This window comes from Anastrepha obliqua, chromosome 3, assembly GCF_027943255.1.
Source record: "Anastrepha obliqua isolate idAnaObli1 chromosome 3, idAnaObli1_1.0, whole genome shotgun sequence".
Classification (NCBI taxonomy): Eukaryota; Metazoa; Arthropoda; class Insecta; order Diptera; family Tephritidae; genus Anastrepha; species Anastrepha obliqua.
The window spans coordinates 7532959-7555666 of NC_072894.1; the positions used below are offsets into that span (position 1 = coordinate 7532959).

At 37.3% G+C, this 22708-nt stretch overlaps 2 protein-coding genes across 2 annotated transcripts; one reads left to right on the plus strand and one right to left on the minus strand.

Annotated features, from left to right (window-relative positions):
- Nucleotides 1-349: 349 nt before the first annotated feature.
- On the plus strand, nt 350-13417 carry LOC129240849 (FGGY carbohydrate kinase domain-containing protein). Its single transcript, XM_054876878.1, has 7 exons — nt 350-1032; nt 8839-9346; nt 9415-9793; nt 9871-10021; nt 12750-12824; nt 12912-13133; nt 13214-13417. The coding sequence occupies exons 1-7, from the start codon at nt 850-852 to the stop codon at nt 13376-13378; spliced, it is 1683 nt and encodes a 560-aa protein (XP_054732853.1). The 5' UTR covers nt 350-849; the 3' UTR covers nt 13379-13417.
- Nucleotides 13418-13543: 126 nt separating this feature from the next.
- LOC129240850 (mitochondrial E3 ubiquitin protein ligase 1) lies at nt 13544-22375 on the minus strand. The gene is made up of 5 exons (XM_054876879.1): nt 22164-22375; nt 21913-22082; nt 21438-21851; nt 21127-21334; nt 13544-13751 (listed from the first exon to the last, which is right to left on the minus strand). Exons 1-5 carry the CDS (start codon nt 22266-22268, stop codon nt 13632-13634), a joined length of 1017 nt encoding a protein of 338 aa, XP_054732854.1. The 5' UTR covers nt 22269-22375; the 3' UTR covers nt 13544-13631.
- Between the last annotated feature and the right edge of the window lie 333 nt (nt 22376-22708).

The window sequence follows — 22708 nt, forward strand, 5'->3', positions numbered from 1 at the left end:
TACTCTCCTATATAAATAAGTTCAATTCAAATTACGCTCGTAGTGCTCCCATTGAACATGCACTTGGTGACTTTAATGAGGTCTGGAGCGCTAACTTGCTACATTTCTCAATTTCTGAGAAGGAATTCTCTGTACTAACGAATTCGCTTTCCCTACAGGGTAACAGCATTGGGGATTTATACTGCACTGGCTGCCCCACTTATATAGCCGTTGAATAGAGAGAATTCGGCGCTTGTATTAAGAATTATTAGTTTACTCTCTTTTAAAATTTGAATTTATTAGCCGTGTCGTAGAGCAGCTGTGACTTGCAAGTCATGAATTAGCGCCGTGAGCTGAACGTATTCTCACAGAGACATTATGAGAAGACACCGTACATTTGTACGGCATACATACGAAAGGCATATGTGCCTTGGTGTAAATGTAAAAATTTCACAAATATTTGTTCATAAGCACTTTACATATTCAAAAATTGTAAATCTTATTCTCTGTAATTAATCCGCAAAATATATGAAAAAAACTTGCAAACAACAACTGACTTAATAAAGAGCAGCCCACTGGATCGTCATTATCAGTATCGTCAAATATACTAATTTTTTTTACCAATTCTCCACTGATAACGCTTCGAATAGGCAAAAAACAGCAATAGACTTATTAAGTGTCAACGGTATAGTTGAAGCAATCAAATTGCAACCGTCCGCGGTGCTGGCAAGTAGTCGGAATTCAAGCCAAGATATGTACATATTAAAATAGCGCCAAGGCGTATATTTCACATAGTACAATACTTAAACCGGTTTTTTGAAAAAGTCAGCACAGCAGCGGTTATCTCAAGATTTCTGATATTGTCCCACGATGACCGATACATATTTTGTTGGTGTCGATGTTGGCACGGGCAGTGCCCGTGCAGCGCTAGTCAATCTGAAGGGTACAGTGCTGAAGCAGTGTGTGAAGCCGATAAAGACTTGGAATCCCGAAAACGATCACTACGAACAATCATCCGACGATATTTGGCGCTCTGTGTGCCATTGTGTGAAGGTAAGGCAGAAAAAAACAGTGCTTAAAATATAAACAATAGTTATGTACACATACACATACACACACACACATACAGCTGTGTTCAAAAATATAGTAGTGCAGCACCTCACAATATTCATATTCATTTTTCTATATGTTAAACATTACAAATTAAACTGGTTTTCATGTATTCCTAAGAATAGCATACAAAGAAGAGAATAGTGAAAAGATGCCGTTGGTTTTCCATTGGTTTGTGTAATTTTTTGATGACTTTTGCGAAGTGCACCGAAAAGTGGCTGTTCATAATTATAGTAGTGGTTACATTAAAGGAAAAACAAAACTGAATAACTTCATTCAAAAATGATTTTTTGAGTTCTTCATACTCAATACAGTCTAATATTTATGTGTATAGCCTTTATTAACACACTTTTATTAGGTCGGGTTGTATGTATGTATGTAACGGAATCTTTGAGCTTAATTTTCACTGACTTCTAAAAATCTGATCGACTTGAAATTTTGCATACTTATCAAGGACCGATGACAATGCAATAATTTGATAAAAGTTTTCCATTATCCTTATTCGGATTGCCAGGATTAATATTTTTTTTTTACTGTGGGCAAAAAGTAAGGTGAATTTTGTTGTAAAATGAAAAATCTTTATTTATTCTTGTAAATCAGTTTCTCAGGCTCCCTCCACGAAATAAGTTCTTCATCCCGATTACTTCTTTATCACGGCCGACAACTGCATAGCTTTAGACTCACAGTCGATAAGAAAGGAATTAAATATAACACGAATATATCGAATCATTTATTCACTGACTGCAATGATAACAATAATTTTCATTCATAATAAAAAAAAATAGTTTAAAGAAACTAAAAAATACGCTTTTTTGCTAATCGAACTAAAATGTAGAAAATAAAAAATAGTTTAAAAAAAATTAAAAAACCCGCTTTTATTGCTAATCGAACTAAAAAGTAGAAAATAAATTTTAATGACAAAGGGACCTATAATGAAGTAATAGCAAATCGAAGGATCAGTCATAGTCAACTACCTCAGAACAGAGTTATAACAAAAATTAAGATACAAATAGAGTAATTCAAATTAGAGTTAAAAGCGTGGGATGCTTGATATAGTAAATATTAGAATAATTCTATTGGCAACTACCTATGTACAGAATGTTATGAAAGTGAAGCAAAATGCATCCCACGCTTTTAACTTTAATTTGAATTACTCTCTTTGTATCTTAATTTTTGTTATAATTCTGTTCTGAGGTAGTTGACTATGACTGATCCTTCGATTTGCTATTACTTCATTATAGGTCCCTTTGTCATTAAAATTTATTTTCTACTTTTTAGTTCGATTAGCAATAAAAGCGTGTTTTTTAGTTTTTTTAAACTATTTTTTTTTTTAATAACGCCTTCGTATCAGCAGGGCATGGAACCGATAAGGTCCTGACAACGCTTCAAGGGGATTTGAGATCATTCTTCCTGTACCATTTGCCAAAGCTCAGCTTTGTTTGAAGCATTTGCCGTTGCCACAACCCGTTTAACATTTCCCCATAAGTTTTCGTTCGTTCGGACTAAGATCTGGGGACTGAGGTAGCCATAGCGTAAGATCGATCTTTTCGGAAGCAAACCAATCTTTCGCAAGCTTGCTCGTTTGTTTCGGATCGGTGCTCTGTTGAAATATCCATTTTATAGGCATTTCCCAACTGACATATCGCACCCTAAATACAAAAGGGTCACAACTCAAAATACTAAGATTTTCAGGAGAGACGAAAAACGTTTTATGTAAAAATTATTGTAATATTTTAAGAAAATATTGTTCCATCATGAAAATATACAACATTGAAGAAGGTTCTACTATATTTTTTTCAATTTTATATTATGTTTGCGAAAATAAAACAAAATTTTGATTAATGACTCTTTAACTGAAATTTTTTCGATTAACTAGTGATATTATCTTAAGTTGTGCCTTTTTAACTGATAAAATGTTTTAATTTTATAAGTTTCCTAACCTAATTGAACTCACTTTTTACAACTAAAGAGGCACAATGCAAAATAATATACCACGAAATTTATCACTTTTTACAATTATAGAGGCAGAACTCAAAATAAAACTCTTTATGTGTAATAAAAGTAATCAGCTGTTGTTGAGCCCATTAACGCAACTAAAAATAATTCTCTTTAGTTGATCGTGCGAAAGCAACACACTTGACATTAAAATAGACATAACTGTATTTTTCCAGTTAAAGAAGATAGTTATGTGAACGAAATATTTGCAGCAGTTAGAAATGTGTACTCTGAATTAATTTATGCAAAAAACTCAGTTTTGGAAAATTTTGAGTTGTGACCCTTTTGTATTTAGGGTGCGATATGGTAGCATTGTAATTTGTAATTTTTTTTTTGTTTTTGTTTTTTGTTTTTATTCCTTGATATCTCTTGTTATAGTTTGTACATGAAATTATTTACATAGTTATATGAAGAAATAGGTACTGCTCTTAATCAGAGCATAGGGCGGAAACAAACTCAGGCCAACCTGAGCGATCTTGTGAAATGTTTCGAATTTTATGCCAGGAACAACTTGATTGGTATTCCGCGTGTGTTGATCGCATCCAAGTTGTTCGTGGCCGTCCTCTTCTTCTGGAGCCTTGTGGATTCCAATCTAGGGCCATCTTTGCGATGTCATTGTCTTCTTTGCGTAAGGTGTGCCAACGCCATTTCCTTTCTTTGATATCAGCTGCGATAGGCTTGCACATTGAAATATTTAAAATTTTATATTTTGTAATATGTCTACATAAACATGTCTATCCACAATGCCATTTATCATTTGAATAGGGCCAACGCCTTTGCAAGCCCATATCATTGTACTTAGGTCACCGTGCTTAACTGGCTTCTTTGTGTACCTAGAATTATATTTGGTGTTTGGTGGACGTCATACATACTGCCTAGAGCCTGTTCCACCAAATAAAACAATTTTGCTTTCGTCTGTCCACTATATGTTTCGCCACTTTTCTGCGGACCCGACCAGATGAGCATTTGCAAATCTGAGTCGTCCTTTCACATTCTTCCTAGTCAAAAGAGGTACTTTTCTAGAACTTCTGGCATTTAGATTTTGCTCAATTAGACGACGACAACGGACTGTAACGTCACTGACCGAGATTGATTCATTTCATTTTTGATAACTTTAGATGATGCTGACGGCCTTATTTTGCTAAAGCGCACAATGCGTCTGTCTTCGACAGCGGTTGTTTGGCATTTTCTACCCCGATTTTCTGGCTTTTTTATAACGAATCGCATTAAATATCGTTGTTGGTGTGCAGCCAACAATATTTTCAATTTCCTTATACGTTTTGCCTTTTGCTCTTAGGCTAACTATCAAAACTCTTTTCTCAGCCGTTCTTTTCCTGTCTACTAGAATAAAAAATTGTTACAAATCCAATAAAAATAATTCACCAAAACATTGATTACTGCATTACACTTACTATTGAAGCCTTTTGTTACACTAATAACTTATTATAATTGGTTTGCAACCACTCACACCAAGCACTACCATAGGTAATTATGAACAGCCACTTTTCGGTGCATTTCGCAAAAGTCATCAAAAGCTTACACAAACCAATGCAAGACTAACGGGATCTAATATCTACCCAGCAAGAAGAGTGGTGGTCAGGTTACCCTGCACATGACCGCCACGCGTGGTCGTTAAACTGTCACTAGCCCCGCCCCTTTACAATCACTTTGTTAAAAGCGTTGGGAAAATTGTGCCAAATTTTTTGTGTACGTGTGATTTTTTATCCCTTTCATACATATGGATTCGTTTGCCAGTGCCAGTTTCATATAAACGTAGCGACGAACAAAATAACTTTTAGGCCAGCGGCGACAGCACAGCGCGATAGCCCAGCGGCTAGCAATGTGGGCTTCCGATCCGAAATCCTTGGTTCGAATCACAAAAAAAATTTTTTTTTTTATGCATTTATTTCATTTTGTTTTATGATATGCTTATGAGCAGATTTTTCTCATGGTAGAAATACACTCGGTGTTTTGCCATTGCCTGCTGATGGGCGACCGCTATTAAAAAATGTTTTTATTAATTTTGCTTTCACCGAGATTCGAACTGACGTTTTCTCTGTGAATTCTGAATAGCAGTCACGCACCAACCCACTCGGCTACGGCGTTTGTTTACTTTGACTGATTTAAAAATGAGGAAAAATATATGAATGAAATTTGCTTACTGCTTACACCTTTTCCAAAGGGGACGGAGCATAAAAAAAAAAGTCGATTTCCAAAGAAATACGAGTGCATATGTGTGTGTAACATATAAAAAAGTGTAATTGTGTTAGAGCTTCGGTCACGCAGGTTTTGCTGGGTATTCTCTTCTTTGCATCTTATTCTTAGAACTCAAATGAACACGTGTTCATTGAACACCGTTAAACATATCGAAAAATGAATATGAATATTGTGAGGTGCTGCACTACTATATTTTTTAGCACAACTGTACATACTTAGGTATGTCTGTAGGTGCATGTTTACATAAGTAAAATACAAAAAAAGGATCGCCCGAGATGCACAAGGGTCAAAATGCTGCAACGGATGAACGGATGTAGAGAATTCAGTTGCGATAGAAATAAAAAATTAACTTCAAATTAAAAAAATTAAATTAATTAACTAGATTTTTTACTGTTATGAGTTGAGTTATGTCGTCGTCAAATTAGTTTATGACCGCGCAGGGTACGAAGTGACATTCTTTTGAATTAATCGCGAAAAGTAATGAATAATGAAAAAAAGGAAATAGAAAAATGTTTTTCGGGAAAGTTTCTAAAATTAAAATTAAAAAATACTCAAAATGCAGTTTAATTCATTCATTTTTTGCGCCTAAAATTAAAAAAAAACATAATTAACAAAATATTTAAGGTACATTTTGCTTGCACCGAAAACATTACCGAAATGAGGAATCAAACGACTTTAATGTGTTGTTGTTGTTGTAGCAGTATAAACATTACCCATACATGCACGGGGAATACTGCTGGAGTGACAGTCCTGGGCCCGATGTGTAGTACATAAATCTGGCTCGTTCCGGTAACGTAAAACCGATGGTCATGGACATTTTTTGGCCAATTGAGTTCCCCTTAATAAGTTCCCGAAATGTTTTAACGGCTATTTGGGTTAGAATAAAATTAAACTAAGGATGCATTTAAAAAAAATGTGATTAAATGTGTCGTTGCCAACTACTGTTTTTTTTTTTTTTCGGCGCAACTAGCAAGTGCAGCACTCAGACAATAATTAAGTTCATTGTACTACATTTGGATTTCCTTTTCATTTTCTTTAAATCTACCCGATCTCCGAAGAAATCTGAGTAGATCTTGTGGTACCAAGGAGGTCGTTTCTTAACACATCAGTGCCAAAGACCTCAAACCTGATTCGAGCGAAGGCAGGGCAGACGCACAGAAAGTGGTCCGCCGTCCCATCCTCCTCTTCACAAGCTGGGCAGAGTACACTGGCTGAGATGCCCAACCTTTCCATGTGCTTCGCCCACAAAAAGTGGCCCGTCATCAGTCCAACCAGCCGTCTGCACTCCCCTCTGCTTAATGACAGAAGGGTTTGCGACAGTCGATCGGACAGGACAGGTAACATCAGTTTAGTCCATGTGCAGCCTCTCTCAGCCTTCCAAGCTCGCTTGCGGGTTGTAGTAACCTATTTGCTAACCGTGGCTTTGATGGCCGCGGAAGGGAGTGGCAAAACGGGCTCTGGGCTAAAGAAGTTGGCCTCAGAGCTCATCTTAGCTAAGAATTCAGAGGTCTCGTTTCCCACGATACACACGTGTCCCGGGACCCATGTTAGCATCAGCGACATAGTTCAGCCTAGATTTACAGGACTCCACTACCCCTGATGTGGTTGAGGGCTGTCTAAGGCCATGAGCGCAGCTTGGCTGTCGCTGCAGACACATATCGATCTGCCTCTCCACCGGTTTTCCACAACAGAGTTCATCGCTTCTTGAACCGCATACACCTCCGCTTGAAACACAGATGCATGCATTCTAAGAGCAAAGTGCAGCTTTGTCCTGCTGGAATCCACCTAGACTCTAGAGCCGGAGGCAAGCTCAGCCCTGGAGCCATCCGTGAAAATGCGAAAACAGTATTTGCCGGGCTCATTTTCAGAGTTTGACCACGACTGAGGCTCTGACAGCACTACACTGTATCTCTTTTCAAGTACGACTCTTGATGGCATGGGAGAAACGTTGGATCGAAGTCCATGCCTTCTCTGTATTCCAATGCCAGACAGGGGCCGTGCCTAGACTAAGCACATTAATTAGAAAATGAGCTAAGATTGTAAATTTATTACAATTTCGATGAAAAAACTACAACTGAAAATTTTTACCTCCATGATTTTGACTCATAAAAAAATGCTATATTACAAATCTTTTTGGGCGATAAGGAATGAAATCAACCTTTGTTAGAAACTTTTCGATTAAGCCGATTGTGAAAGGTATCTGTGTACATTATACTAATACATATGCAAGTACAGGGTGGGCCAAATAAGACCTACTAATGTTAAACACAAATAACTTTTGCAATAATCATTTATTTTGGTTAATTGTTTTTTTACATTGAATATATTTTATGGAAATTATGTATGAAATATGATTATACATCAGACAAATGTCCACCATTTTTCTCGATACAAAGATTGGTTCTTCTTAACGCGTTTTCCATAACACCACGAAATGTTTCTCGTTGAAGGCTCAGTATTTCGTCACGAATATTTTGCTTCAGCTGTCTAATAGTCTCTGGTTTATTAAGATACACTTTGACTTTTAAATATCCCCATAAAAAGAAGTCGGAGGCAGTCAAACCTGGCGAACGAGGTAACCGAGGGAAATCTGAAATTTTGGAAATCAGACGTTCGACAAAAATTTGCCTAGCAGTATGCGCAGTTACTCCATCTTGTTGAAACCACAAATTAGGATACTGCCACAAACTAGGATAGGCCACAAAAAGTTTTCAATCAATGTTCTGTAAGAAGCTCCTGAAATCGATTCCGTCGTTTCATCCTCATTTTCGAAAAAATATGGACCGATAACTCTAGTGGCCATAACACCGCACCAAACAGTACATTTAGATGGGTGCAACTGATGTTGGTGTGTTGCCCTTGGATTTTCAGAGCCCCAAAATCTACAGTTTTGTTTGTTGACATAACCATTTAAATGGAAATGTGCTTCATCCGACATCAAAACATTGTTTAAAATATCAATTTGTGTGGCTAATTGTGTAAGAATAGAAAAACTCGATCATTTTAACGCGTTGTGTTGCACTGTAAGGTTCCATAATAAATTTCCAACAATTCAATTATAACCTACAAAAAGAGAAAAATAAATATGTCAAAAAATAAAAAAGTTATTTGTGCTTAACATTAGTAGGTCTTATTTGGCCCACCCTGTAGATAGTGCTTGTTGAAGTTTTGCTACCAATGCCTATAAAAATCGCTTCACTAATTTCGTTTTTTTAATTTCAAAAAAAAAAAAAAAAATTCTTTTGCTATATGAAATATATATATAAAATATAACAAATTAACATAAAATAAATGCAAGTAAAATAACAAAATATTAAAATTAAAAAAGTTTCTAAAAAAATAAAATATTTTAAGATCTTAAATTTAAGTTATTGTATAATAAAAAAATAAATTATATTTTAATTCATTTTAAATGGAAAAGAGATGCAAGGCAAGTTGCGAAATAAATTTCCATCTGCATGCACATTTTGCCGACCCCTTAATAGAATCAGTTGCGTAATACCTATTTCGAAATACTCTTTTTTGCTGTCATTGCAGGAAGTAACCTCAGATGCCGATAAGGCAAAAATACGTGCAATCTCTTTCGATGCCACTTGCTCCTTGGTCGTATTGGGTGCAAATGGTGAAGCGCTCACGGTGAGTAACACCTCTAGCAATGAGCAAAATATCATTCTCTGGATGGATCATCGCGCACATGCCGAAGCCGCTCTTATCAACTCAACAAAGCATGAGCTACTGCAATATGTCGGCGGCCAAGTATCGTTGGAGATGGAAATACCGAAGTTGCTATGGTTGAAGAAAAATATCAAAAATACCTGGAAGAATATTTGGCGCGTGTTTGACTTGCCTGATTTCCTAACATGGCGCAGCACAGGCGCTGATACGCGCTCACTTTGTTCGGCGGTCTGCAAATGGAATTACGATGCGATGAAAATGTGTTGGAGTGCAGAATTTTTGAAAAAAATTGACTTGGAAGACTTGTGTAGAAATAATTTTGAAATAATTGGACAAAGCATTTGTGAGCCGGGCACGGCGGTGGGAGCAGGTTTGTAAAAAAAAGCGAAAAATGACGTTGCATACAATACTTTTCAATAAAATAACGATAATGTACAGGTTTAACGAAAGAAGCAGCTGAAGAATTGTCGCTGCTGCCGGGCACAATTGTCGGCACATCGCTTATTGATGCCCATGCCGGCGCTCTGGGTATGTTCGGTTGTCGCGCCGTATTGAATGAACACGATAAACAGCTTGAGGCAGCGCTCGACAATCTGCAGGGCAAGTTGGCACTTATCTGTGGCACATCTACGTGCCACATGAGTCTAACTCGTGAACCCTGCATGGCACATGGCATTTGGGGACCCTATCGGGGTGCAGTACTGCCGAATTACTTTCTCAACGAAGGTGGACAAAGCGCTGCCGGTATATTGTTGGATTTTGTCGTCAAATCGCATCCACAATATACTGCCATACAGGCGAAATTGGGTCAAAATGAGTAAGGAAAAATTCAAAAAAAAAAAAAAAAAAAAAATTGTTGCTATGATTTAGATGAGTTCTTATACTTCTTCACAGGCATATCTATACATATTTAAATAAGCTTTTGAAGAAGATGACCGAAGAGCGTAAATGTGAGGATATGTGCCAGCTGACAAAGGATCTACATGTTTGGCCAGATTTTCATGGCAATCGATCGCCTATAGCCGATCCGAATTTACGAGGAATGGTAAAATATTTTTCAATTGTAAAGATAATAATTTGAGAATTCAAAAGATAAATTTCTAAGTGAAATTAAGTATCTACATACATAGTTGCGCAATCAGGCCGAGAAAATAATCCAATATTAGGTCTGTTCATGCAAAAATTATCTAGTAACCTGCCCGTAACGTAAATTCCGAGAATTCTCTCTCAAAGAGAAAAATATCAAAAGAAAAAAAGGACTTGAACGCAAAACCGGTAATAATTTGCAAGTTTGACGAACAGCTGATTAAATTGTTGACAGCAAAAATTACAAAAATTAAAAATTTTTTCACTTGAGCTACCTTGCATTAAATTAAAAAAAGCAAATAAAACGCTATAAGGAGTAGCAGCAGAAATAGTGGGGCCTACAGCACACAAATCCCTAACACTAAGTACAGATACCACAATTTTCCATGCGGAGCTCTTCACCATAATGGAAACAACAGTGGAAATCATATCCAAAAGAGGGTGCGAGAAAGTAAAAATTAAAATACTTTCGGACAGCCAATCGGTTTTCAAAGCCTTAAATAGCTTCACATTCAAGTCAAAAGTTCTAATAGAGTATAACAATGCACTCAACAAACTGGCCACTCATAATCGGGTCTCACTGATTTGGCTACCAGGACATGAGGGACACGAAGGAAACGAGAAGGCAGACTTTTATGCAAAAAAAAAAAAGGGCAGAAAGGCTATTTATTGGACCAACCCCATTTTCCGGCTTTAACAAATGGTATACAATAAAAAATAATGGTATAAAACAGGAAACCAAAAAATGGATCCAAACAAAAATCAGGGAAAGCAGGAACGGCACAAGCAGCCTTAATCACTCCAAAAAGTTGTTGAACTTCAATGCCCACAGAGCAAAATCTGCTCTAACGCTAGATAAAAAGGACCTCAGACTACTTTGTGGAGCACTTACAGGTCACTTTGCCTGTAATAATTTGTAACTTTAACAGAAAGGCTACAATAGGGTTATCTAATACAAGATTACGCAGGTTCTGCTGTGATGAGGTTCTTAATCATCAACTGTGAGGCTCGTACCTATCAGAGGAGGAAGACCTACACGTTCCCACGACAGGCGGGTCTACCTAACCGGAACGACCCGGATTTATATCCGGCCAAGGACTGTCACTTCAGCAGCATTCCTCGTATATGCACGGGGAATGTTTATGCCGCTACAAAAACAACCTACAATTTCTCCCTCCTAAGCAGCTGGTTCAATTTCTCGGTATACTAAATAATTGCAATTAAGTAGTTAGGGGCGCACAATAGATCAATCTGGTCGCAGTGCATAAAGGCCTTAGCCTAACCCGTACAATCATTACCATTACCAAATAACATGCAAAATAACGAGCTTCGGAATCACAACATTTCGTTTTGTCCACAATATTTTTTTCTATTTCATCATCGGTGTCAGATGAAGAACATTCCATTAGCAATTGCAATTCGCAAATTTTAATTTGTGTTTATTTTTAATTTGCGATCAGCTGTTTCTCTCACTTGCAAATTCTTCCAAGTAAAAATTTATCCAGTAAAAACTTGCACCTTCCCCGCAAAATGAAATGTCATTTTGCTCTCTCACTTTCCCTACTTTACAGGTTTTTTGGGTAAATAAACACCAAAACGTGATAATTTGTAGCAATTCTTGCAAACTATATATAAGGTGATTTTTTAAGAACTATGGGATAGTTTTTCACAGAAACACACGTAAAGTTAAGAAAAATGCATGCAATTTTTATTTAAATCGATAGTACAGTCCATATAATTTAATGTTTGAAGATTATTTCATGCAAATGTTGACCGCGACTGTGCTTCAAATGGTCCGTCCATCCGCTTAGTCCAATTTTGGCATACTCTTTCCAATGTTTCGGCCGGTATCTCACATATAAATGCTTTAATGTTGTCTTCCAATGCGTTAATGGAAGCAGGCTTGTCGGAATAGACATGAGCTTTAACATAGCCCCACAAAAAATAATCTAAAGGCGTTATATCGCACGATCTGGGTGGCCAATTGACAGGCTTCGAACGTGAAATAAAATGTTCACCGAACTCGCCTCTCAACAAGTCCATTGTTATGCGTGCTGTGTGGCATGTGGCACCGTCTTGCTGAAACCACATCTCATGCAAGTCAAGCTCTTGCATTTTGGGCAAAAAAAAGTTGGATATCATTTCACGGTAGCGCTCACCATTCGCGGTTACGTTACGATTCGCAGCATCCTTGAAGAAGTGCGGTCCAATGATACCTCCAGCCCATAAACCACACCAAACTGTGACCTTTTCTGGATACATTGGTAGCTCTTGCAATTCTTCTTCTTCATTGATGCAAAAATGAGCTTCGTCGCTGAACATAATTTTTCGATAAAAAAAGTGGATCTTAAACTTTCTTAACAGAACACGCATTTTTATAATAAAATTCAATGATTTGCAAGCGTTGTTGGTTTGTAAGACGATTCATGGTTAAATTATAGACCAAGATGGATGAAGATGTTTCACAGTGAAACAAAACACGAAACATGCGTCAGCTCGTTAAACCAACTGTTTAAATTAAAGCTAAAAATAGATAGATAGATAGATAGATAAAAAAAGATAATAGCTAAAAAATCACCCTATATTTGCTTCACGAACAGACCTATTATAATTGTCCCATAAATCCTTTCCAATACGTTATATTTCACATAAACAGTTCATAAATCATTCACATTTCATTCTTTCAGATCACGGGCCTCAACATGAATGACGATGAAGAGGCGTTGGCCCTTCTGTACTTGGCATTTGTACAAGCGTTAGCAGTGAGTAGCATCATAATTTATTGATAAACATTGCGGCACTTCAGTCTCATACATGCAAAATATATTTTATTATCAAATCGTTCACAGTATGGCACCCGTCATATCATTGATAATCTCGTTGAGAAGCACAAACGTGTACCTTATAGTAGTATGCTGTTTTGCGGTGGCCTCGCTAAGAATAATGTGTATGTGCAAGCGCATGCAGATATCTGCCAACTCCCGGCTGTGATACCGGACGAGCAAGAAATGGTATTGGTCGGTGCCGCAATGTTGGGGGCTTGCGCTGCGAAGGCTTTTGAGAGTTTAGAGGTGAGCTAAACTACTTAGTTTTGTATGAAAAATTAAACTTAGTTATTATATAAAATGCGATTTCTACTTGTAATACAAAGGCAACCTCCAAAGAAATGGGCGGCAATGGCGTGCTCCTGAAACCGAATAGTTCCACTAAGGATTTTCACAATCGCAAATACCGTGTTTTCCTGCAATTACTAGAGGATCAACGAAAATACAAGAGTATAATGGAAATGGAATGCTCTTGTACATCTATTGTTTGACAATTTATTAGTGTTAAATAATTATCTGATGATACATTATTCTATGCGTTTTTGTGACTTTTTTAATTTTTCTACGTCCTTTTGAATTCTACTATATTTTTACATAAATTAAATGTAGTTGACTAATGATATACATTTTACGAAATTAACAGATTTTCGTCGTGGTGTAGTTTCGTGATATACAGAGTTCGTCTATATTTCACGCATAAATTCCAACATCCAAAAATAAACTTTTCCAAATTAATATTAATTATTAAGCGATAAAAGCGGCTGCTTTTGTTGTGATCTTACCGCGACATACGGGACATGAAACTCGTATCTTTTCGGAGCAGTCTTCGCAGAGGCAAACATGCCCACAGGGCAGAATTATAACCTGAAATAAAGGAGAAAACATAATTTATGTCTCAAATATATTAAGATAGAATTTTTTCTCTATTATTATTATTATATAATGATACATTCTCTTGTTGATTGTTTGGTTTACTAGATTCTACATAACGGTACTGCATTATAGGCTTCCAAACTAACCAATCGTAAGAATCATAGCTGTTGTATATATCTAATTATTAAAAGTATAAATATTTAATTTCTATTTAACCCATTAAATCCCAACCTTATATAAAACAATTTTTTTTTAATGCGTTTATAAAACGTTTATTGAAATAGTGTAATTAAGCTCCTTAAAAAAACACGAAAAAAATCAAAGAAATGCATTTTTTGGGCTGTACCCAATCGAGTACAATGGGATAATACAGGGTGGCTGATGAAAGCCGCTACCAAAAAAAAATTGAATAACTTTTTTTCTTTTTAAGTTATCTGTTCCATTTTTGTTTTAATTTGCAGATTGATCTTTAAAATTTATTAAAATGGATAACTGGGACACGCAAACAAGAATTTGGATAGTCCGCCGCTATCACGCACTGGAGTCCGTAGCTTTGGTACAGAGAGAGTACAGGCGGATGTTTGGCGGCGATCCCCCGAGCAGATGGACCATAATGAGACTGGTGAATAATTTTGCTGAGCAAGGAACAGTCGCAAGAAGGCCTTATCATCGAAACCCACCAGTTCGGACGGAGGAAACGATCGCTGCTGTAGCTGCAGCTATACAAAGCAATCTAAGGGTTTCAACAAGAAGCTTATCTGCTCAACTTGGTGTCAGCCGTCAGTCTTTGCAAACAATAATGCACAAAGATTTAGACTTATTGGTTAACAAACTGAATGCAGCACACTTGCCGATTCGCTTGGAATTTTGCCAGAAGATCCTGCAAATGGTGGAAGAAGACCAAAACATGTTAAACTGCCTTTTCATGTCTGATGAGGCCCATTTCGATTTAAACGGCTATGTGAACAAACAAAATTGTCGAATATGGAGTACTTCTAACCCACAGATACTCCACGAGACGGAATTGCATCCTCTTCGCGTGACAGTGTGGTGTGCGGTTTCTTCACGCTGTATTGTCGGGCCTTATTTTTTTGAAGAAAATGGTCACACCGTTACGGTTACTGGAGACCGTTATTTGAAAATGCTGAAAGAATTTTTCTATCCAGAACTACGCCGAAAGAGAATTCCTTTCAACTCTGTGTGGTTTCAACAAGATGGGGCAACATCTCACATAGCCCAGACTGTTATGACAGAGTTGCGACGAAAATTTCCCAATAAACTGATTTCAAGAAACTCCGAATTTCGTTGGCCCCCCAGGTCGCCTGACCTTACTGCACCTGACTTTTTCTTGTGGGGTTTATGTAAACAAGAAGTTTATAAAACAAAGCCAACAAATTTGGATGAACTAAAACAATCCATTCGGGCAACAATTGCGGCTATTCCTGTCGCAACTATCAAAGCAGCAATGAACAACTTTTTACTAAGATGCCGCACTTGTGTCAACGAGCATGGGGGGCATTTAAATTCAATTATTTTTAAAACTAGTTAAGCTACATTTAATAAAATTTAATGACCTTCAACTTGAAAAAAAAAAAAATAAATGAATTCCATACACTAAAAAAAAAGTTATTTGAGTTTCTTAATGTAGCAAAATTCATCAGCCACCCTGTATGTATATACATTGCCTGTATATGAAAATATGGAGTATTAAATAAAAAGACACTTTCAAAGACTTCCTTGGTTATTAGTTCGGTTAACAGTATGGAAGTTTTTGAAACATTCTCTCTCTACGCAAAGGGCTATATTGCATAACTCGCAAATCCATCGAATTCTTTGGTGACACTCCCTGCACCTCAGCTGATTCGATATCCTTTTGGAAAAATGGTTATATGAGGAACCAGCTATTGATGCCGTTGTCGATCGTTTTGAAGATATGTCCCGGATATTATAATTGCGTAAATAAAATCGCACAATTTCACGTTGGTATTGCAACAAGTCGCATTGACTCTTACTTGCCATTTTATAAAGCTTCCATGCGTTTACTACGCACGAGCTTATCATTGTGGTGAAAAGAGGCCACCACCATTTCTTTCCTCTAAACTTTATATTGTAAGTATTCAAAGTGGTCGTGGAGGTCAACTCCTCTCATTCCTGAGTTGTATTCCGCTATCAACTTCGGCTGATGGGCATTCACCTTGCGCCTCTCTTGTCTTGACCATCGTTTGACGGTATGTAAAGGTTCAATTCTATCAAAGTTTGTTCCCACTGTCACAACGCTATTGTCATTCCACGTCACAAAAAGTATTCCTGAGTCAGAAAACCTACAAAATTTGATACAAAACAACTATTCAAATAAATCATTATGATAAACTTACATAAAATCAAACGGGGAGACCGTTGCTTCTTTTGTAGTTCTTTGTTCGTTTTCAGAGGACATTTTTTGGTCCGCCGTTTACGAACAGTCCCAGTAGCCTTAAATCCTTGTTCTTTCAAAATTCTAAGAAGGTCATATGACGTAAAGAAGAATCGAAAAATACGATTCCAAGGTTGGAATATCATCACGCAATATATTATCCTCTTCAATGTCCTCCTCATCTGTGTCCCAGTGGGTATTTGGCGGTATAATAGCGAAGCCGAAGTGACTACGGTCGCTTGATTCAATATAGTCGGTGGCCGCAGAAAGGTTGTGAAACCTCTTTCCGTAAAATTTGTTTACATCCATTACCAAATCTACATGAAATATGCACACAAAATATATATTAATGTTCCCACTGTACCCATGCGAGTACACTAGAGTTTAAACCTACCGAAATGCACTTTTCCACAACTTTTTTCGTATTTTTGTTATAAAGTATACAAATTGTATGTATTATGAATATTTCAACACTGAACTTTTTCCGTGATAACTTGTATTTTGCCAAACAGAGAGCTTATTGCAAACTAAACCATGAAAAGAAGAAAAATAGCAAAGGTGCACGCAAAGACAAGTGAATAACAGATAACGGGACTCAAAAAAAAGTAGGAGAAACATGTGTATTCCTTTTCAACATTGCTCTGTATTATAAAGTGGCGAGTACATTTAAAAATTTGTAAGAGATGCTTTTTCTGTACTCAAGCGAGTACAATGGGATCGAATGGGTTAAAGCAACATAGGAAACTAAGCAATGATATACATTCTGTCAAAAAAGGACCGGAAATTTTTTAATAAAACGAAAAATAACTGTTTAATCATCGAAATTTATTTTGTCGCCTTCAAAGTAGGCTCCATTCGAAGCAATTCAGCGAATTCTCCTTAATGACCTCTATCGACTCGAAGCGGCGTGCGCGGAGTGGGAATTTAAGTTTTGCGAAAAAGAAAAAGTCACAGGGCGCTAAATCCGGTGAATGCGGTGGTTGTTCGAACGTTCACAATAAGAGCCTTGTGAGATGGTGCGTTATCATGGCGCAAGATTCATGACTTTTCTTTTCACACATTGGCCCGTTTCCTACGCTCATTCTCTTCCAAACCTCGCATAGCTTCCAAATAATATTCTTTATTTATTCGTAGAACCATTTGGAACGAATTGCGAGTGCACAACACCATGACAATCAAAGAAAACGACTTCACTTTCACTTTTGACCGACTTTGACGTGGTTTTTGCGGTTTCGACTCATATGGACAGCCGCCTGGTTTGCATGTTAAACTCATATACTCACGTCTCATCACCTTTGTTGTTGTTGTTGTAGCAGTAATACAAGCCCTGTCACTGTAGTGTATATCACCGGTCGTCTAGCTCATTTAAAGGTAGGCCCAGGAAGCATGCTGTTTCGACATGTTGGGTCCAGAGAGAGAGAGGGGTGTTAGATGAGTGCGTTTTAAGGGGCATGGATTGTAGTACAATGATCTCCTGACTGAGCGCTTGGACTTGCCCAACTCCCCACAAATCTAAATCTAAAGGGCATGTGAAAAGGCGGTTAGTGTCATGCGGGGTGCCTTCACATGCATGACATATGTTTGGTATGTTGGGGTCAATTCTGGATAAATAAGAGTTTTACCAGCTACAATATCCAGATCGTAATTGGGCCAGTGTTACGCGGGTCTTACGAGGAAGTTGGAGCTCTGCATTTGCTGTAGGTGGTGGTTGGACTCCGATGACGGCATTTGGTGGTCGGGAGCTTAGAAAGGTGGTGCCGACCTCGCGATGAATGCCGTTTATTGTCTGTCTAAACACTGTCTGCTCCAGTAAATGTCTGTTAGTTTTGTACTGGATCTCGTCGCCATTCCCATGGCAACCGGTTCTACGTTACCGGAACAGACTCGGGTTTTTTCCGACCAAGGGCTGCCGCTCCAGTAAACTAGCGCTGTCTAGAGAACCGTTTTATTTCATCACCTGTTTTGATGCGCTGGTTTAACGTTGGGTGTGAATTCACTTGCTCAAGCATGTCTTTAGCCACCTTCTTCCGGTGAATTTTTTGAAACAAATTCAACTCTTTTAGAACGAGTCGAGTAGCTATGCGTCGAATGCCCAATTGATGGTGTAAAATGTTGCGAATTGATTCGTGAGGCACGTTAAGGTTACGAGCTACCTCACTCAAACTTAAATGATGGTATTGCAGCACTATGTCTGACTTGACTTTGTCGACGTTTGTCGACGTTTGTCGACGTTTTCATCCGTTGATGGATGACCAGATCGGGGCAAATCTTCCACGACATTCCTGCCCTCTGCAAAGGCCTTATACCACTCATAGACCCGTGTTTTCTGCAACATTTTTAACGACTCGGCACACGAAATCCCGTTCAAAATACAAAATTTAAGATAAATTCTTTATTTGTTATTTTTATCCATAGTGAAAATCGCGGAGCCCACCAGCGGTTGGCTGATATAATTAAATGCCAAAAACAAGCTAATTGACAGATTACGCTCAAACTCTGCGGCACTATAGAGGACAGACATTCCCGGCACTATAGAGGACCAACATTCCCGCGAAAAGAATTTAGACATACGTGTAGCGCGCGCTTTTTAAATGAATCCTTGCCGATATTTTTTTGACATAATGTACTTTTCTCAAAAACGTCAGAAAATTTCCGTAGTGCCATTATCTGCATGATTTTCAATTTCAATATCTCCTTAGTTTGGTTTTTAAGTATGTATATAATGGCCCCTATTATGAGTTGCATTCGATCTTCGATATTCGTTGGTTGTCGAAGATCGAATGTCAATTTGGTATTATGAGCGGTGCAACCCTATCGAAATTTTCGTTGTTTACCGAATTTAGAGTCGAATGCAATTTTGCTTTCGATTGTGTAGCGTATTGTGGGAAAACTTGTTAAAATGTAAGTTGTTTGCGATTATTTATTGTTTTATAGTAACCAAATAATAAATATATGCTAATGTTGTTAATATTATGCAGGTCGAAAGTCGTGAGTACCAAACAGCAAATAGAAAGGCTAGTTGCATTAATGGAAGAGAATCCACAATTCGCAAAAGGGATTTCCACCAAAGTACAAGCAGCGAAAAAATGGGAGGAATTTACAACGGAGCTGAATTGCTTGGGACCACCAGTGAGAACGGCAGCAAAATGGATTAAAGTTAATAATGGATTTTTTTTTGTGATGTTTATAGAAATAATTTTTTTTTTCCCTTGGCAGGTATGGGCTGAAATACGTAGAGGAACTGAAATACATATTTTTTTCGAATGACGATTAATTGAATAAAGAAAATTTATAACAAAAATAAAACAGAAACTGTGGCGTACAGGTTCTATTTAATACTTTTTAAATTTTTCTATAATATTCTAAGAATTTCATTTTTTATGTTTCCTGCTTCTCCGTTATTTGGCTCCACTTGAATATCTTCAGCATCATCCGGAAGTTGAACATTATAAAACAAGCAAATGTTGTGCAAAGCTGCACACACATTAATAATTTGTGTTGCTTTTTTTGGAGAATAGTGAAGAGCTCTTAGCTCGGGTGCACTGCTGGAACTGGTTTTCTGTACTGGGCAGTAGGTTCATAAACGCCTTTTTAGATAATCTAAAGTTCTTTAAAAAACTGTAAGGAAATTTCTGTAATATTAAGTACGTCAACACATTTTGAAAATACTAAATTTACTCAGTGGAAGCCATTTCTAGGGGATTGGATGCGCCCCTCAGCTGTTTTCTACACCTAGCTAGTTCCACTAATCTTTCATCGACCGATGAATCGTCGAACCACAACTCCGTTGTACTCATTTTCACAAAAAATACTTTTTTTAACTTTTAAAATTGTTGTTAGCAAAGAATTTCAACACAATCGGTTTTTCTTTTATTTTGATTTGCTGTATCAGCTGAGAAAAGATTATCTATTGTAAATGCGTCGAGCGATCGAAATTCACAGTAGTCCTATTCTTCAACGAATGAGCACCATAATACCAAATGAAAATTCGTTCGATCAGCACTTTCGACTATAGTCGAAGATCGAATGTTGCTCGTAATAAGGGCCAATATTTTAGTCTCTTAAGGGGGTCTTCTGGTCTCGAGGCCCTGAAATGAAGGGTTTTTTTGGGGATTGATTGTGACAAATCCTGTGAATATTTAAAAAAAATTTTTTTTTATTTTAAAGGTACATGTCTTGGCTTTTATAAAATGGTTTTGACTTTGAAAAAAATTAACACCCGCGACCTTGAAATGGCGCTGAAGACGTCCACCTCCAAACGAAACAGGTCTCCATTTTGGTCATGGTTTTTACACCTGGGTAATCAGAAAGCAAAAATTAGATATGCGTTGTCTTCAGAGTTGCCCTGGTTAAGTTTTCCCGTGACAGATTTTTTTTTTTTAAATTTTTTTCAAAAGTAATGCAACAATTTGCAAAAAAAATTTTTTTTTGCTCATTTTTTGAACTTTAAAAGGTTATAAAAATGGAATGAAAAAAAATTTCAAAAATCGTACACGGGGAAACTTAGCGGTAAGTTTTCCGAACCTTTTAAGACCAAAACCATTGAAATCGGAGTATAACTACTATGAAAAGTGTGACCAAAATGCTTAAAAAACACGATTTTCGGGGAAACGCGTTTAAAGATAAAGTTTATGATAAAACGGCCGGAGGAGGGTACACTTCGGTGCCCAGAAAAATGTGAAAAAAATGCGATTTTCAAAAAATCCTTTCTGTGGCGTATTCTCGCATACACATACAACAAAATTATGCACAAAAAAAAATCGATTTTTTTTTCGCTGGAGACCAGAAGACCCCCTTAAGAATCAAAAAGAAATCCAAAAATATAATCTTTACATGCAACTTGTTGGGTAAATATATGTAAATACATAGGTACATATATAAACTGAAAAAAAATTCCCACTGGCTCATTCCCGTCTTGCCCCATACAAATGGTAGCGTGAGATTTTTGCTTACCTCTTTTGGATTCGTTGAACACACTACACACAATTGTTCTGTGGTAAGATTTAGTGGCCGTGTACGTGCGCGTCTTTCACGCCGTTCCTTTTCCAAAGTTTCTTTGATTTTACGCTCATCACGTTCTTGTTTCTTTTTGTTATAGAATTTACGAACCATGACTCCAACTAAAACAGCCGATATTGTGCCACAGACAAAGATTTTAACGCTGGTTAGTAAGAAGAAAAACATAGAAACCTTTACTGATTATATATATATACATATATAAGTATTTTTTTTATATATAAGTATGCCTTTACTTCCACACTTACAGCATAGACGATTTGGCCTCTTCGAATTTCTTAATTAACGTAGATTTGGTAGCGGTTGTCAAAAAGAGGGGGCCCACTGGCGACGGTTGCAAACGCAACATTTTGCCATCCAATTCTAACTCCCCTATGGCTGTGATGAAACTACCATCGCGCAGCACTTCTTCAGTAGTTTGCAAACCCTTTTGGCGCACACCAGAAAAGAAGCCGAACACATGATCGAAAAAGGAAAGCGAGGAAGGTTCATAGTTATCATATACTACGTCCATATCTAGCACGGCCGCGCTGAGTGCGTCGATGATTTCCACACTACTCTCATTGTTGCGCAATTCAAAAGGCATCTCATTCGATGATACATGAATGAGCTTCCGTTGTTCCGTCCAGAAACCGGCAAAGCCGCGTGTTACACGGTGTTCACTATACACAAAGTGACAAAAATTAAATTCATTATAGTAATTTAAAGATTTATTTAACTCACCTCAGTTTTATCACTTGCAAGACACCGGTGACGGATGGCGACATAACACTGCGCATCGGCACACCGATTGGTGTGACAGTGCCTCGGACAACAGCATAAGGTATCTTCTTGTCCTTTTGTGAGGCTACATAGTTCTTCAGATCGCCATCGATAGCAAGTTGTGGGGCTGCCTGGGATTGAGAAGTATAATGCACATGTAATCAGTGTGTAATTTGATACTTCGCCATCAGCTGTTGGCACTCTGAATTCACCTTGAGGCAGTTGACATTCTTTTTGTAGCTCACATATTCTCTTACACACAAACCCAAGATTAGTAAATCAACACCAAGCGCTATAGATTCGTGTAGAAATTCCATGATCGCTACACCCAAATATATTTTTCAGAACAACTCGAACGCTATTTACATTTTTCTGGAGTCGTGAAAAATATTGGTATGAATGTGATGGAAAGTGTGGGAAATGATAAATGAGCTCAAAAACGAATTGTCAAAAAGAAATGGTGCCAATTGAAGGTGCTGCCAAGCACAAAAACAAAATGTAATAATTTTTTTAAGAGAGATATTTCACTTCCGCTACTAACTGTTATTGATTTTAAGGGGATATATATACAGTATGCAAAGTTCGTATTAGTACACCCTCTTACAAATAAAAATACCACGTATATTTTCAAATTTACTTTAAAGCAATTGATTTCAATCGTAGTGCGGTATTGTATAATTCATAAAAAAATAGAATAATAACAAAAAAACACCAGTCTAACGGTTGGACGCGATAGAAGTGAAACCTTCCGTAAAAC